Source organism: Saccopteryx bilineata, chromosome 9 (genome assembly GCF_036850765.1).
Source record: "Saccopteryx bilineata isolate mSacBil1 chromosome 9, mSacBil1_pri_phased_curated, whole genome shotgun sequence".
In the NCBI taxonomy this organism is placed as follows: Eukaryota; Metazoa; Chordata; class Mammalia; order Chiroptera; family Emballonuridae; genus Saccopteryx; species Saccopteryx bilineata.
In genome coordinates, this window is record NC_089498.1 from 13,251,944 (window position 1) to 13,267,027 (window position 15,084).

The window sequence follows — 15,084 nt, forward strand, 5'->3', positions numbered from 1 at the left end:
ATTATGCAGAGAGAGAAAGTAAGATTACATGGCTTATGCCCCTTATGCAAGCAGAAAGCTAATTTGCAGCCAAATAATCTGAGATTCCATTTTACAATCAAATAAAAAGCTTATTTTACCCAAACCCAGGGGTGCACACAAAATCAGGGTTAAACATCCATCACCCCATTATGCAAGAGCATTAAAATTATCTATTAAAAGTATCTGGAAACCGATAGACAGAGGTGAGTTTTGACTGCAACCCGACCTCAACAATGCCAGTTCGGTATCCACAGGAAAAAGCAGACAGGCTCGCATGTTGCTCTTTACGTTCTGTTGCTATAAAAGAGAATTCTCATCAAGTTCTGCAATTCACAGTCGAATATAAAAGAGCTGTAGCTCCAGCTCCCAAATAAGATATTTCTAAAATAATTTGGCTGCCTTTGGGGCAAATATATATGTGTGTTTTGTCTTGACAGCCTGTCAACTGGAAGACAGTTCTTGAACATCACGTTCATTTCAATTTAGTATTGGTAAATTTCTCAATTAGAATTTGATACTTTTCTCTTTCTGCACAGTGAAATCCCCCAGTCCTTGCTGGCATTCCTCAGGGTGTACAGGTGCAGGTGCGGGCGTTTCTGCAGGAGCAGAGGAAGAAAAATGGAGGAGGGAAGGCGGGGAGGGAAGAGACAGGCGGAGAGAGAAGAGCAGTAATGGGCAGAGAAAGGAGATGGTAGTGACCTTCATCCCGGTATTCACCTTCATGAGAAATGAAGGGAATAATTCACACATGACAATAAAATAGTGCCGCTGCCTCCGCTTCCATTAGCCGGAGAGGCCGGAGTCAAACAGAAAGCAGACGCCCAATGCGTAAAATCGATAGGTAAGGAAAGGTCCAAGAAGGTACGGTGGGGGAATAGAGTAATAAAAAATAATTTTTGAAAACCACAACCACCACCAATTATGGGATGCCTGTCTGCTTTATGGCACACCTGCACCATGTGTGTTACCACACAACTCTCACACAATGAAAGCGAGGTGGAAACGGCCATCTTCACACCGTGGCTAAGGAAAATGAGCCATCATTTAACCTCCCTGCACTTCAAAATCAGCCGGATAATAAGGGATGGGATCACGATTCAAAACTCTCACTTCAAAACCTGTACTTTGAACTACTGCAGGGTCCGTGTAGTTTCTGAAAGAGATGTCACAGAGAAGGCTTTTTTTTTTTCAGAAAAATAACTATATAGGCTCATAGAGGTTATTTCTTGTAGTCTCCACTCCCCGGTCAAAAAAAAGTCTTCGAAAGAAAGGAATTATCTGATGTATATTTGCAGGTGCACATACATGTTGCATAAGGTACCTAATAATATCTTTACAATCCTTTTCTTGGCTGAAATTGACCTTGGAGTTTGCAGAAGTTAATTGGGGGGGGGTTCCTTTCTCAAAATATTTACTAGGCTCATGACTCATACGTACAGAAATGGAAACCTCTGACACATTTACACTAAATAGATACAGACTTGGCCATTAAGATGTAGAAATCATAATATTGAGGCAAAAAAGAACAACTTCCCTCTTCACCATTTGTTAGCAATTAAAACAAAGGGTTCTTTGTGTATTGTGGGTGCAAAGTCCTTTAAAACCACATTACTCTGATCTGGATGAAAAGATGAATGAGGCAAGTTCTCTGCCCTAAATGAATTGATAAAACAAGAAGGGAGGGGGAGAAGAAGAAAATATATATAGTATTTCTCAGTTTCTGTTTGCATGTTGGAATTTAAAAGAGATGGACACAAGGAGAATTGTTTGTGGTTTTCTTGGAGAATTGCTTGTGGTTTTCTTTTGGTGACAATTGTGCTACTAGAGAGAGAACTTCCTGCCAGCAGGGTATACAAGTTACCTTAGAAAAAGGTATCATATCGGCCAACCATCAAGGAGCAACGCGATTCTGATAAGAAGAAATAAATAAAGGTAGAATTCCCTGCATAAGAGATAGACAAGGAAAATGTACTGGCAGGAGAAATACTCAGGTTGGATGGGAAGCTGTGCAATCAGTTCTGATTTGATGCTGCAAGGAGTGTATCTACCGGAGTCACCTTTTAAGTACGAAAGAAGCTACCAAAGATAAGCCAGGCTCCTTACCTGACTCTCGCCTGCGTTGTGTGTGTCTCTGCTTGTGCTTTTTATTTGTCTCATCGTGTTCACCTGCTCTGAGTTTATGTGACTCTGTTGCATTTGGATTTTGATGTGGTTGTCTTAAATGTAATTTACAACACAGTCAGGTCTATATTCCATATACAAGAAGGACTTTGGGGGGGGTTTACACTCTGAATTTTGGATCCTGTCCACTTGTTTTTGCAGATAAGGAAGGAAGAGCTCTATCATAACAAGTCTGGGATCAGAAGATTCTCTAGGCTCAAGGCCAGGGTTTGGGGAGAGATAAGCAGATTGTTAAAAAAAATAAGAGGGGGGAAGAGTAGCAAATCATGGTTTGAAATATATACTGCTCTGTAAAATATAATGAAGACTTCAATGGCTCAGGAAAATCGGGAGTGGGCCTCTGGTGACAGCAGCGCCCCTAACAAATGCTCGGGGAAGGCAAGATGGCCCACAGGACGTCCAGTCCAGACGTCTGGGAACGCTAGACACAACCCGCCAGTTCGATTCAATATCGGGCTGACTCCAGCCCTAGACGGCTCCCTCTTTCTCCACGCACCGCATCTGCATGTGAATACGCGCAAACAAATAATTAAACATCAAGCAAATATCAATAGGATTAGTCTGGCATGTTGGAACAAATCTTGATAAATCCGCCTCAGTAACAATACCGCGACGGCGCGTCGATGAGAGGAATACAAATTCAGCCCCATTGAAGTACTGGCGTGTAAGGAGAGCTATTTTAATAAAACTGCTTCGTCAGTTCCTATTACTGAGGGACTAAAGCTATTGAGCTGTGGCACTGAGGCCAAAAAAAAAAGGGGGGGGGGATTTGGAAATGCAAATTAGAGATAAGACAGTAATAAACGTCTTTTCTTTGGCAAGGCGCTCTCCCCGATGCCGGGAGCTATTTTAGAAATGACTGTTAATGGTTCTGTAAAATTGGAAGCATACATACCCAGAATGGACATCTCTGGCACGGTGGCATGATAGGGTCCATTAAGAAACTCTGGCGCATTGTCATTGATGTCTTGAACTTTAATAATAAATTCAGAAGGAGGCTCAAGGGGCTTGTTGGTCTCCCAGTCCACTGCCTGAGCTGTTAGGGTATACTCGGCCTTTTCCTCGCGGTCAAGTCTTTTTATAGCGTGAATATCTCCTGTTATATCATTTATTTGAAAGATTGTCCCAGCGCCGTCGCCCGATAGGATATATTTGATTTTTTTGCTCCCAGGATCCAGGTCTGTGTGGAGCTAAAATGAAAAGTGACATTGGTTAGCGAGGGGGCAATTTACAACCTTATTTATTTATTTATTTATTTATTTATTTATTTATTTAAACTACTGCCCGCGTGGCTACCAAGTTGGTTCTTTTTACATTAACTGTAACTTCATCAGTTTTTGCAGACAGTAGCTTTTGCAAAGAGTCTAGGCAACCCTATGCATATAAATGAAAACAAAATATAATGAAATGCTTACAGGTAAGTGTGAGTGGGTAAAAATCATGCTGACCTGTTTAGTGTAAACTGACATACAATTAGAATGAGAAAAAGGTAAGAAGAAAATACAAAAGTGTATGGGTTCTTTTCAAATTATTAATCCATTTATTTAAAGTTGTTCTTATGAGCTACCTTTTATGGATCACTATTTGTGCGCCAAAAAACTATGTGAATGACTTCTCATACACTTCCCTAAATTTCCACCCCAAATTAAATGAATTACAAGATTTCCCACCAAACAAGAAAGAGAGGAGGTTTGACAAGGCACACAATAACCTCCCGAGGTGTCAGATGCTGGAATCAGGTACGCTAGACCCAGACTTCGACTCAGCTCTGCCTCTTATAGTCACAAAAAAACAAAAATAATTCTAATAATCGGATGCATATTAAAATCTTATGTTTGTCTTGGATGTTTTTTTTTACTGTGTTTCATATGATTCTCCTGGTCCAGAAAAATTATTCCCATTATTTTATGAAGAAGAATACTGAGGCCAGAAGAAGGGGACACATTTCCCAAAGTGCAGAACACTCTGAAAAATAAAAACTTTGCAAGCAGTCTTCCAGATCCCTCTCAGGTCACGGCAACACAGACTGACTGAACACCACGCCGCCGGAACCGGGGTGGTGGGAACAGTATCTCTGGTTCTAAAGCGTTCCGTTTACTCTCAAGAGGACAACAGGTGAGTTCTGACACCTGGCACTTTTTTCTATGCTTCGTTGACTGACTGCGGTTAAAATAAAAAGTAAAAGAAAAACAAGAATTTATCTATTTAATTTGCATTTTTTAAAAAGAGTCATTGAATTATAGTTGGACAATACTGCTGAAGTGCACATGTTTTCAGTTATTAAAAGGCCAATATACTTCCACTTACTGCACCATGAGATTTCAAATACTTGTTCCTTTAAAAAATAAAACAAAAACAAACAAACAAACAAACAAACAAACAAAAATCTATCTCAGGGAAAGAATCTTCCAGAAACTCAAAAAACATTGTGTTCTCTTGGGATCACGTTTATACAGAATAGGTTCTATTGCTTTCTTCCCCAATTTAAATTATATTTAGCGCTTCAGTAAATGAAAAGATTAGATTATTTAAAAAAAAGACATAAAATAGCATAAGGAGTCAAAATGGATCTAGATCTCCTACTTTACCTTTGAATATGTAAGAAATGAAAGCCTAAGATTACATCATTTATTGAATTTGAATCTCAAAATGTATCCCTTTCATTTATTGCATTAAATTTATTAACAAGAGCAAATATTGAAATGCCACTTTATCTTAATGAATGTGGGATTATAATTCATTAATGTGATATTAATCCTAATTTATGATCATTTTAATTTATGTGCATTTTAACATTTCCATTAGCATTTTTATTAAAAAAAGAGTATTTGAATAATACATCATTCTTGCCATTTTCCATTCACATACAAAGCATTCCTGAGACACAGAAGGGACTGGATGTGCTATACTCATCCACAACACTTTTACTATTAAAAATTGAGCCCTTCCAAACGGTGTTACCGTGATTATGTTAGAACTTATTTGTGCCATACCTGTCCTACATTTATCAGTTAGTACATTGGTATTATAATTCTAACTAAGGGGTTGGTGGTCCCTTGTGTTTAGAAATAACTGAGGGAGAAGAAGGGAAAGACAGGTTTTGGAAAGGGAAAAACACAGAGCTGAGATTCAGGTCTCTCTAAGCACGTGAACTGGAGACATGAACACAAGTACCAGAGCTTCAGCTACTTCGCCTGGGATAGGAGGATGAAACATCCACCCTGAATCTGACGTAACGTGTTTGAAAAATAGACAAAGACGGAAGCGGACACAGTTAAGTGTGAGATAACTAAAATGACTTTACCTCCTATCACAGTCAACCACATACAAGTGTTGGAGAACGCCGGGACGGGCCCGGCTGCCACCTCAGTGAAAGCGCGTTCCCAAGACGTCATCCTGCCAAGGCCGGGAAAGGAAGAACACAGGAAGGACCTACCACATGCTTCTCCTTTCTTCTGAATATTCCCTGTTAGCCAATCTCAGTAAAATGCCCATCCCTGGGTTAATGGAAACCTTGAAACAGACTATCATGTTTCTCTACTTACTAGATTCATCCTGTTATTTGTATCTCTATCTGTCCTTCTCTCTCTTTCTCTCTCTCTCTCTCTCTGTCTCTGTCTCTCTCTCTCTCACACACACAAGTACACACTTGCACATGGCTTGTTCAAATAACCAATTTAGCATTACAAATGAAAAGTTGTGAGTGTGCAAGAATAGTCATCTACAGGCATCAAATGCTCGTAAGAGCCCACGTCTGGAGCTCTGAAGGATTCGGGGTACATAGTGACCAGCTGCTACATTTTCTGTTTTCTTAAAATGAGTCTTCCAGAATCTGCTCACTTCAATGCAACCACCCTGCTCTTATCCACGGGTCCCGCCTCAGGAACCTCTCTGAGACTGTAGGAAGGAAGCTATCCCCAGTGCACCAAACGTTCCCATGGGAGACATCACCTAGAAGTGCGAGGACCATCTCCCAAGGGCTGCTGCTGCCACGCAGAGCAGGGTAGAGGCCACATGCCAACCGGCCTGCGGTGGCAATACTCCTCGGTTTGGCTGTGACACGGAAAGACCTCATCCGTTCATTTACAAAACATGCTCAGAGCATGCGTATAGAAAGCACAGGCAGACGCTCCCTCAAAGACCCACAGCCAGTGTGAGATAAACAAAAACAGAAAATTTAGAGCAGGGGTCTCAAACTCAACTCAGCATGTGGGCTGCAGAGCAAGATCACAGCCCTTCGGCAGGCCGCACTAGGTCTACAAAAGGCAACTGTTATGCAACACTTTTCAGTGTCACAAACGACCAGAAACTGTAGTTCGCATCACAACTGCTGTTAACTAAGCTAATATCTAGCTAGGATGCTAGAGAAATGAAAAATACAAGTAGGCCCCTAGGCTTACTTAATTTTATCCAAAATATTTTGAACTTCGTGGATTAGTCTGCGGGCTGCACAAAATTGTTCGGCGGGCCGCATGCGGCCCTCGGGCTGCGAGTTTGAGACCCCTGATTTAGAGGTATAATGATAGTATGTATTATAATCATCTAGCATGACTACTTATTATCTGATAAGCATTTTATATAATGGTATTCTCACCACACACTAGAGACATTTCTCCATTCACCAGTGAAACCACTGAGATGCAGAGAATTTTAAGAACCTTTTCCATAGACCGCACTCTCAGCGAGTGGCAACCCTAACAGCACATGCATTAGAGTATGTGTCCTGCCTTCAGGTGCACGTCCCAGAGGCTGTCCTGTGGAAAGGAGAGGGCTGGGGGAGCGCAGAGGAACGTTCCTTCGCCCACAGAGTGCGGCGTGGAGGGAGGGAGGGGAGGGCTAAATCTTCAGAACTCAGGGACGGAGGCAGTGCAGGCCGGGCACGGGGAACAGTGAGGTGAAAACCTGGGATAGGACAGAGCATCCTGAGTTAGAGAAGCTACAGGTGACTTCACGTGCCTACAGCAGCGAGCTAAAGAGGAGAGAGGCGGCAGGAAATAAGAACAGAGAACAAGGAAACAGTGCCCGGGCCGGACGGCTTGGTTGGTTGGAGCTTCATCCCAAAATAGAGAGGTTGCTGGTTTGATCCCCGATCAAGGCACATACAGGAGCAGATCGATGTTCCTGCCTCTCTCTACCTGCCTTTCTCACAAAAACAAACAAACAAAATAATAAAAAATAAATAAAATCAAGGCATTGGTTATGTTATGTAGAGTTTTAAAACCAAGATACAGAGTGTGCATCTGACTATAAATAAGCAACGCGAGTCCACAGACAGAGCTTCAGTAAGGGGCCTGACGCAAGGATGGCCTTGTTTCAGGAACATCGCAGTGGTGGGCGTGTGGCCCTAAGCAAAGGTCATGGAATCAGACGAAAGGGGAAGCCAGAGAGAAAACTGAGACCCCGATTCCCAAAGCTGCTTTGATTCCGATTCTCAGCTTCTGCCCACACCCATGATGTCACATCTGGAAGCAGATGAATCTCCCGGCTCTCGGCTCTCTGCTCCTTCCTGGTGCCCCGGCTGGAGACAGACAGTGGCGGGTGTGCAATGAGCAGTCCCAGATCTTCGTATTGCATCTTCGTCGCAGGGATATGTTACAAAATCTCCCTGAAATTGTATAACAGAACTGCTACATAATTGAGCTGAACTATGAGCATCAGTTTAATTACACCTTCACTATCTTCCACATACTTGCATAGTACCCCCCAAATAAAATACGAGTTTATCCTCTAAAGGTCATAGAAAGAACATTTGCATTTTCCTTCTGTTTTCCCTCTGCCTAGTCGAGGGTCTGTCAAACTGATGGAAGCACAAAAAATATGGACTAAGGTGAATGGAAAGGAAGAATGAAAAGAATACTTTTTCATTTGCTTTTCAAAACAACGACTTCAAGCAGGAAGCAGAGCATTTAGAAAAGTTAGGCCCCGTGAGCTAAAATCTGATCCACTCTAAATGCAAAGTCCTTGAATGCCCTCAAATTAGTATTGAATGTTAGCACCCAGCACTAAAACCAAGACGTGGTAGATGCAATGCTGTTGGAAGGGAGAGAGGATCGGTGGATAAACTGCTGGGTAATGGATGAATAACAGAAGGTGGTAGACAATGATTATCTGATACTCAGAGATGGTTGTTTGTTTGCAGAATAAGAGCCCCACCATACCTCCGTCTTCAATATCACCCATACCTTCCTCCTGTGGCATTGAAAAAAAAAAATACAAACTACTTCCCCCCTACTCACCCAGGATTCCCAAAGTACTCCTAGGACAGCCTAGAGAAGATGAATTCTCCACTGAGTGCCTATTTTAATACCAATGAATGATTGAGTACCATTGTGAAAACCATTTCCACTCCCGGGAGTGATAAAGAAGCAGATTCAGTGAGCTACCAGGAAAATCACTTCTTCATCGGAAAGCCTGGTGGCTCTGGCCCCGGAACTTACTTTAAAGTTCCACTCTATCCATATGACATCATAGGAGACTTTCTCAAGTTTCCTATCTTCCTCTAGAGGAGTAAGTACCCTAGTTAACAGGAAGGGAATCGTCACTTTTGTAACCCAGAGAGGTGACCAGGGGTCACTGCAGCATGTATCTCTGTCACCCATGGATGTCGGCTTTTCATGAATCTGCTTATCCTTGGAGAGTACAGACAGCACTCTTGAATTAATTTACATCTTCGCACTAGATTCTCCGTATCTAGTGACTGGCAGGAAGAAACCATGCTGTGGGCTATGAATCTCTCAGTGAGAAGACTGAAAATCGAATCTTCAAGTCACAACCATTCGCTACCAAAGATGGCACCAGGGATTTGGACACAATAGACGTTTTTGACCCAGATCTCTGACATGACAGGAATACAGGATGTCAATCCAGACGGGGTACATATTTAGGCTGTTAGGAGAGTAATAGGCAGGTGAAGAGAAAGAGCAAGGGATACGAGTTCTTTTCATGTGTCTGACGTTCCTCCTTTCCCAGGATCAGGAGTTAGAGTTGAAAGCTGCTTATTTTTACTTACAGTCCTTCTCACAAAGAAAGCTGACCAGACGTGAAATGGCCTGTTCTTGAGAATTTGGTCCCATCACTGTAGTCAAGTGGAATGAGACAGCTACTTATTCACAAAGAGAGCTAGACATAGTGTCGTATGATGGTAGTAGATGGGTGAGAGGGATAGGGTGTCATGACAGGCTATGTAACTTGTGAGGTGCCTGCCTCTGCCACAGTGGGACAATACTACAAAGACATCTGGATAACTCAAATACAGTTACCTTTCATCCAGCCACTCTGTTCTGAATAAATGACAGAAACAAATGATATCATAACACTAACACTAGGTACTACCAGGCATAACATAACCCCAACATTTTAATGAGAGCAAGCTGGCAATATGCAATTACTCTTATCATGCATGACACATTATAAAAAATAAGAATTTCAGGAGATAATAACAGCGATCAAAGTGATTTACAAATAAACCACATTACCCCTCAAGTGTCTTAGAGGTGAAAGGCTAACGAAGAAATGATCCCTGATTCAAAGAATAAAACACAGCATCCCACACTGAAAGTGACCCGTTTCACAAATATGTGTGTGTATGTGTGTATATTTTCTAATATTTTCCAGTAGGCAAATGTATGGCGTCTTCCTATCTCAGACACCTGCTCTCGCGTTCTGCGTCAGCAGCCGGGGTGAGTATTGAACCATGTTGGAGTGACCCAGCCAGAAGGACTACTGGCCAGAGAAACAAAACGCTGCAAGCAAGTCCAAGCAAAGTGATGCTGTTGGCTGCAGGGACCTGAAAATACAGTTAGGAAACAAAATAGATTGTTTATGCATCTCTTTTAAATGCTAAGTTCCACAAGGGTGGGGCTTTGATGTCGATTATTCAAAACTATCCCCAAGGAGCCTCACACCTGGCACATAGTAAATGCTCCTGGAGGTTTGTTGAGAAACTGTATAGACAGAGTCTGCACAGGACCTTGTCCACGATTTCACACAGATGAGGGGCTCAGGTTCAGTAAATACTATAATATATACGGACTGTCTCAAGCTCAGGCAATTAACAAATGCCAGATGTAGATACCTCCAGGTGCATCAGATTTCAAAACCTACACACTTCAGCATAATTCTACTGAGGTCATCCAGACAGTACAATTAGTTAGTCTAGGGGCCTCCAGTTTCCCTAGATTAAGACCACACAGTGGAGAAGCCTCTAGTTGGTCCCTAAATGGCCAAAGAGATTTAATATATACATTTGGAAACTGTGTGTATAAAAACCATACAGTACAGACACATTTTGTGAACCGTTTCGTCCTATGGAAGTTTGATAGAGGCACAGAGGTAAAAAGCCAGTATGGTCGGCCAACAGGAATGCTGACAAGAAGAAGCTGGCAGGCTGTTTCCCAGGAGACTTCCCCAACTGACATACATGACTTTGGCAAATTTGCTACTATATGCCTTGTCCTGTTGTGTCGTGTTGACCACAGCTTTGGAGTTTTGGAATCGTGATGTATCAGCCCCGTGGCAAATTTATCTCTCCTAGCAAGACTGCAATAAAGAAAAGTTACTTAGTCTAGCTTTTGAAAGGCACTGTGTTGGTGGTAAACGGCATTTCAAATATTTAAGTTAACACCACAAGCAAAATTTCTCTCTCTATAGAAAGACCCACACACAGGCCAAGCCAAGTCAACCTTGTTGATAGAATTCAGAGAAAAGAGAACTAAATGGATTGATTCTATAATAATGTCATAGAAAAAAGTAGCTTAAGTTTACCCATCTTACAAAAATGGTCTTAAAAAGGCTCCAAGAATGCTTATTTACATATTCTCAGATTTCCTTTTTCCTTTTAATTATAGAGGTGGAGTCTCCTTTATTTAACCAAGCAATCATTAGTGGGGGGAGGGGTAGGCAATGCACTTCCTTATATTGGATACGTATTCTCTTGTGTGCTGATAAATTAATATATTAAAACTTTCAGGCTTGGGAAGTCAATCTGTTTCTCTAAGGCAACCAAAAATGTACAAAGTAGTAATTCAGATAATGAGATTATGGGGCCTAGAATAAGAGTGTGATAAGAAATCGAGCTAGATTGGAACAAACTTGTAAGAAAGCAAGGGATTTACTTAGCCCCCCAAAACTCAGTTTCCTTATTTCTAGAAGGTTTTAATAACCATACCTATAGATAATAGATAATAAAGGCCTGATATTGCCAATAGCTAAGATATTCAAATAAAAATGCATGGATTCTTGTGGAGTGTAAATTTTAAGAGTGATAGATTCTGCCAAGCCTGGAAATACTTCTCATGAAAAATACACCTAACAACATATTCTGGCTCAGAATTCAACATACAACATTAGTTTTTAGTAAAAAGAAGAATGTCATTCCTTGAGTTCAATGATCTTGGTACCAGGTGGGTTTAAACTCTTACACTGAACATGTCCCTTAATCACATATTTGGTATTTATTCATCTATTCAATGAATAATGATAGTTGATATACTGGGAAGATTTTATTTCCTTTTATTCAGCTTTATTAAGATAAAATGGTAGGACATTTTAAAGTTATATTATTTTTTTTGTTTCTTCCTACTCAATAACCATAAGTCTAGAAGTAGGGAAGGTCACTGGGTCACTGAATAAACGCAGGTGTGTGCAAGAGTGTGGGTGAATAGGAACAGCAGTTACTAAGAAGAGACTTAGGTGAACGGACCGAGGACTGGATGGGTAGACAGCTGGGTAAGTTGGTTGATAAGAGAATTAAGGGGAGGGTGATGATTAGCTGGATGGTCTTGCTGGAAAACTCCGGGACATGGAAAAGAATACACAAGGGGGTGGCTGATGAAACAGATTCACAACCATCTTCATTAGATTCCAGCCCATACTAAGTACTATGAGACAACGGATGAATGGACAGGTGGACGGGAGGCGAGTGGGCAGGCTGGAAAGACCACCGAGTTTCTCACTAAAATGACTGATTTGGGGAAAACAGAAATGACCCCATCCCAGAGCACTATTCTCTGCCTTACACTAAAGCAGACATAGTCATAGGAAGTTCAACAATAAATTACAAAAGATTTTTTTATATGCAGCTTTTTGGTGCATATTTATTTTTGACAAAACAATCGTTACTGGAAAATAAAAAATTCTCTATCTCTCTTAATATGACAAATGGACAGATGGATGGATGGACAGAAGGATGGATGGGCAGATGGATGAACTAACGTATGGATGGATGGAGAAATAGATAGATAGATAGATAGATAGATAGATAGATAGATAGATAGATAGATAGACAGACAAACAGATATATGAGTGGGTGAAACATTGTGTCAAATAAATTTACAGTGTAATAACACACAACGTAAACAAGGTGAGTAGGACTAAAGAAAGACACCCAGAACTATTATCCAAGCTAAAGAAGTAAATTTTAAATGGATACAAATATTTAAAACAGATATTCAGGACATTTTCCAAAAGTCTATTTACAGTGGAAAATTTAGTTATACTGTGGAAAAAGAGGAAAAACTTCAGAGAATGAAGTGCCGATATTCTTTATGTTTCTAAAGAACTTTCACCAGAGTACTCATAGGAGTTAAAAATATGAGATAGATTTCTGATGTGGTAATCACAATGGCTTGCTAAATAGGGTATATCTTGTTATCCAAATGACCAAAAAAGCACGGTGGAAAAGCACCCGGCAGATAACCAAACGCAGTCAGGTATTCTCTCTGAAATTATGTATTTATAAAGAGACTGTGGGATAATCAAAATGCAATGCACATGGAAGATTATTGCAATTGAAGTCAAATACATAAACCTGGAGTTTAATTTGGGCCACAGAATAGATTGTGACAATGGCAAATCATCTTTCTTCTGTGATCAAAACCCTAATAAGAATAACTTGGCTGTGTTACCCACTCCTCCACCTTGAGCACTGTAAACTGTCTCGTTCCAAGTCTTGTAAGAAAGTAGAGGGTCAGCCCTAGACAGGTGGCTCAGTGGATAAAGCGTCATCCCAGCATCCCAAGGTCGTGTTCGATCCCTGGTCAGGGAACGAATAAGAAGCGATCAATGAGCATACAAGTAAGGAGAACAACAAGTTGATGCTTCTCTCTCTCTCTCTCTCTTTTAAACTCTCTCTCCCTTCCTGTCTCTCAAATCAATGGAAAAATTAAAAGAAAAAGCAGGAGATCATGAACAAAACTCAAATTTAACAGAAATAATTTCATTTTCTAGTTTTCAGACGCGACTACTCCATAGGAGGATAAATAGGCACTTGAATGGGAGGGTGGGTGGATGGATGAAGGGATGGATGGATGGACTGATAAGAGAGTTAAAAGAGGATGGTGAAAAGTAAATTGTTTTATTTGAAACCGCATGGATGGCCAACTTACTAGATTCACAAACATCCTCCCTTTTAGGTAAATGAGAATCAGAAGTCTTGGTCTGCATTATAACTATTAGACATGATCTTCAACAGGTTACTTAATTTTTTTCCTATTTTTAGTTTTCACTAAATAATCAAATAAATAAATGATACTAACAAAGCCATTGGCACTTTTATCAAATACGTTATCTCAGATTATCGTAAGCATAGCATGATGTGCAAGTTTTTTTTTAACTCTTCCTCTCACAAGTGTCATTATCCCTACAGTGACTATTTGAAAATGAAACCTAACATACCATGGAACTATCAGTGTTAGGTGCTAATAATATAGCCTGCAATGCTATGATGTCTACATGTGTTTATATGTGTTTCTCTACTAACGACAGCAACAACAATACAATTTCAAAGGAAACTTAAAAACTAGAGATGCCCTCATTTCACAATATAAACAGACCTATAGATTTGCAGGAAATCTGTAAATCTACTGCTTTATTAATGCTATTAATACTTTATGAAAATAAATAGGTATTTTGTTTCATCAATAAATAAAAAACCCAAGATACTCCTTTTAAGTCCTCTATTATAAGCTGAATCATTTCCCCTGAAAATTCATAAATTAGGCGCTGGGCAGTTGACTCAGTTGGTAGAACTTCGGCCCAGTATGTGGATATCCCAGGTTCAATTCCCAGTCAGGGCACACAGGAGAAGCACCCATCTGCTTCTCCATCCCTCCCTCTCTCACTTCTCTCTTTCTCTCCTCTCCTCCTCCAGCTATGGCTTGATTGGAGTGAGTTGGCTCCAGGCGCTGAAGATGGCTCCATGGCCTCTGCTTCAGGCACTAAGAAGAGCTCAGTTGCTGAGCAATGGAGCAATACCCAGATGGACAGAGCATCACCCCTTAGTGGGCTTTCCAGGTGGATCCTGGTTGGGTCACATACAGGAGTCTATCTCTTCCTCGCCTCCTCTCACTGAATAAAAAAAAAAATTCATAAATTAGAGCCCTAATCCCCGTTACCTTAAAATGTGACTGTATTTGGAGAGAGGTCTATTAAAGATATGATGATGTTAAAATGAAGCTAAAATGAGCCTTAATCTGATCTGACTGGTGTCCTTATAAGAAGAGGATGTTTAGACACACAAAGAGACAGCAGGGATGCATGGGCACAAGTGAAAGGCAAGCTGAGGACCCACAGAGGAGGCAGCGATCAGCAAGCCCCAGTGAGAGGGCTCAGAGGAAGCCACCTCTGCTGACAGCTGGATCATGAACTTCCAGCCTCCAGGACTGTGAGAAAATATATATGCACTATGTTTCTTCTTGTCCAAGTGAGAGGAAGGGAGATAGAGAGATAGACTCCCACATGTACCCCGACCGGGATCCACCTGGAAACCCCTGACTGGGGCCAATGCACTTCCCATCTGGGGCCACTGGCAACCAAGCTACTTTTAGCACCTGAGGAGGAGGCTCGATAGAGCCATCCTCAGCAACCAGGACCTACATGCTCAAA

The 15,084-nt window shown here is 41.1% G+C and overlaps 1 protein-coding gene across 1 annotated transcript in view; it reads right to left on the bottom strand.

The window, feature by feature from the left end:
- CDH8 (cadherin 8) overlaps positions 1 to 15,084 on the bottom strand; it is a 371,407-nt gene that overhangs the window by 243,676 nt on the left and 112,647 nt on the right. The window contains exon 3 of the mRNA XM_066243293.1: positions 3,098 to 3,392. Within this exon, the coding sequence (XP_066099390.1) occupies positions 3,098 to 3,392 (295 nt within the window). The remainder of the gene's footprint in view (positions 1 to 3,097; positions 3,393 to 15,084) is intronic.